At 50.2% G+C, this 3200-nt stretch overlaps 1 protein-coding gene across 1 annotated transcript; it reads right to left on the bottom strand.

The window, feature by feature from the left end:
* Window positions 1-984: 984 nt before the first annotated feature.
* Window positions 985-1359, bottom strand: PHACADRAFT_202605 (uncharacterized protein; the record flags this gene model as incomplete). The annotated part of the gene is made up of 1 exon (XM_007402781.1): window positions 985-1359. One exon carries the CDS (start codon window positions 1357-1359, stop codon window positions 985-987), a length of 375 nt encoding a protein of 124 aa, XP_007402843.1.
* Window positions 1360-3200: the final 1841 nt, after the last annotated feature.

The following is a 3200-nucleotide window of genomic DNA, read 5'->3' as shown; positions in this document are numbered from 1 at the left end:
TGCTGGCTGCTACCGCTTGACACTCGCTTCTGACGCAGTGCGTGGCTGCCAGTGGCGACTGCATGTGTGCAGAGCGGCGGCCAAGTACAGCATAGTGGCTGTGTGGTCAGCATGTTGCAAAGAGCGACCGCCAGTGGCGACTGCATATTTAGTGGGGAAGCAGCAGAGTAGTTGTGGTCAAACCTCGCCAGCGATATGCAGATGCCAGTGGCAACTGCACGTTTGCAGGGAGACATTAAAGTACCTTTGGTCATAACCTTGGAAATTGGTTAAGGTGTCCAGTGGCGAACATATATGAGTGAAATTAGTCGAGCAGCATTAGCCAATCTTACGCTCTATATGGCTGCCAATGGCGACCACATATGTGTATTGTTGTTGTTTGTGAGAAAACAGCACAAATAGCTTTGGTCAACCTGGCGGGCTGCATGTGGCCGCCAGTGGCGACCACATATGCGTTTTGTTGTTGTTTGTAGAAAAACAGGACAATCAGCTTTGGTCAACCTGGCGGGCTGCATGTGGCCGCCAGTGGCGACTGCACATTTGCAGGAAGAAGTTAAAGTGCCTTTGATCATAGCCTTCCACACTGCATAAGGTGACCAGTGGCGACCACATACAGGTGAAACGAGCGATGTAGTATTAGCCAATCCTGCAATCCACACATGCCGGTGGCCTAATCACAAAGATAGCAATCATGCATTTCAATGGCTGGGAGTAGAAATATTTATCTCTTACATGCGAGATCGCCAGCAGCGGACACTCAGGTGGCAGCGAGTAAAAGCACGCTTAAATGACTAATGACAAACATCTCGCCATGCGGACAGCAATGTGCGTTGTGCGTTAGCTATGCTTTGAATGGTTGGCTAGTATACACATTGCTGACAAATAATTAGCCACTGTCTGCAGATTTGCTCCAGGAGACCTATAATAGCATTTACTACACCAAGAAACATGACGATTGAATTTATGATTTATACAATATACAATTCACTCCTCGCATTCCATGTGCTCTGTCTCCACTGCGTCCACACTCTCGTCGAGCGCAGCTTGATATGCCGTTGCTTCGGCGATGTCTGGCCTTGCTGCAGCCTCGTTAGACAGCGCTCGCTCAGCCTTCCAGCTAATAGACGGTGACGGAGTGGGGGAGCAGTAGTAGGTGGGCGAAGGGGTGAGGCTGATTGTCAGTATCTCTGGAGAGGGAAGAAGCCACCGGTTGTCAGCGCCCTGCACTTCTTCTTCGAGCTCGGCGAGGTACAACGACGCCGCTGGATGATTGTTGTCGTTCGCGTGCTCGATCTCCTGGTTGCATTCGTTCGCGTGCTCGATCTCCTGATTAAAGTCCTGTGCAAACTGGGACCCCATTGGAGGGTCCTCGGGCAAGCTCTCTGGTTCCTCGTAATAACCCCCCCAAGGCAGCTCAAACCTGGGCAGATGGCCCACAGAAGCGACGTGATGCCGCCAACGCTGGATGCGAGAGGTGGTCTCTGGAAAGAAGTTGACAGTGAAGGAGTATTGTGTTGCTATCATACACACTTACCCATCATGGACACTGAAAGGGTGATATTAGTTAAGACGGCTGCTGGTGCTAGCGCGACGTAGTCAACTTGCCTGCGAATTCTGTAAGCGGGGTGATAGGCATCTTGGTGGATGTAGCGGCTGCAAAATTTGAAAGTGAGTGACAGACTTTTATACACTGGATGGCTGATGGCAGAAAATGGAATTCAGCGTGATTTCACTTGTGGCGAGCGCATTGCGCTCATACAATCGCACTAGAATCAGCATACCTCGTTAGATCAGAGCCACAAGCCCGACATCAGCCCGCCCATTTATGAGGGTACGTAAGGGTGTGGAATCCGGCGATAGTAACGTCGATGGTGAAACGTAGCTGCGAGGGATTGCGAGCCTAGAATCGATACACATGATTCGCCCGCCAGTGGCGACTACATGGCAAACTGTATTGTTCGGCACACACGCACCGGTAGTAGGGAGATTTTGTACACGCCCTGTGATTGCCGATGTTAGCAGTGCACACATGCTGCAAGAATCAATTCATTTCCGTGCGGTCGAGTCATTGTGGGCCCCACTAGTAGTGGCGACGGCTGATTGATGCCTGATCCCAGTCGCCGCTGGCGGGTACGTTGTTCGATAAACTGCATTAGAGTTAGTTATTGCGTCCGCGTTTTGCCCTTTATAAGCTAGCACAGATATGAAATGCGGGATCGTCCCATAATTACCGTAAGCGAGTGTGTCAGGTGGTTTTGTGGAGCACCACGGTAAGACACCCGCCAGCGGCGACCGCCTCGTGCCCGGGAAACTGATTGCCTTTTCTGGACATCTGCACTGGCGGGCGTGCTGCTTTAGGGGAGCAGTACGATTTTGGCATGCGGTATACTCGAGCAGGTGCTATACGTGGCAGTCACCGTCTATACTGGCCGCGAGAGTGTCTGTTTACATGGGTTGTATCGAGTGGACGACATTACCCGCCACTGGCGGGCAGAGTTTACCACCTGCGTAGTGTTTCCAATTTGCAGTTCTAGCACCATCTGTGCGTAGCATTCAGTGAAACGTAGGTTATTGCTTGACACAAGTTTGCTTCAATTGATGAGTTACGATAGATTAGTATATTTGTAAGTGCTTATCTAATGTTGTCAGTGTTCACAAGGTCAGTAAAAGAACGGTGTAATGATTGGCAAAGTCATATCCGCGTTAACAATATGAGCTGATACTTGACAGGCATAGTATGGTAAAAGTAAAAGAAGGCTTTGCGTAAAGCAGCATGGGTATAAGCGTGGTAAACGAGCATCAAATTAAATGGGGTGGCAGAAGCTAAGTGAATAAGTGGGAGAAATATAAAAGAATGTGAGAGATATGAATAAATAAAGTTTGAGTGCTCTAGGTAGAACATGTGAGACTCGAATAAAAGAGATAGAAACTGGAGCATACCATGCCATGCTATAGGCTGCATTGCAAGTTAGGAAATGCCCAGGGATGGGCGCTTATATACACAGAGATGGGCGCCTATACACGGAGACGGGCGCCTATACACAGGTATGCTCTCTCTTGTTAGCGCCCACCTCAGTATCGCGCTCTGTGCTCCATCCTGGATGGAGGCGGCACAACAGGCCTCCGGTGCTGCTCTGCGCTCCATCCTGGATGGAGGCGGCACAACAGGCCTCTGGTGCTCAGTGCTGCTCCATCCTGGA

The sequence above is a fragment of the Phanerochaete carnosa genome, assembly GCF_000300595.1.
Source record: "Phanerochaete carnosa HHB-10118-sp unplaced genomic scaffold PHACAscaffold_416, whole genome shotgun sequence".
Taxonomy (NCBI): Eukaryota; Fungi; Basidiomycota; class Agaricomycetes; order Polyporales; family Phanerochaetaceae; genus Phanerochaete; species Phanerochaete carnosa.
The sequence above is the reverse complement of the archived record's forward strand: the minus strand, read 5'-3'. Positions and strand labels throughout refer to the sequence as shown.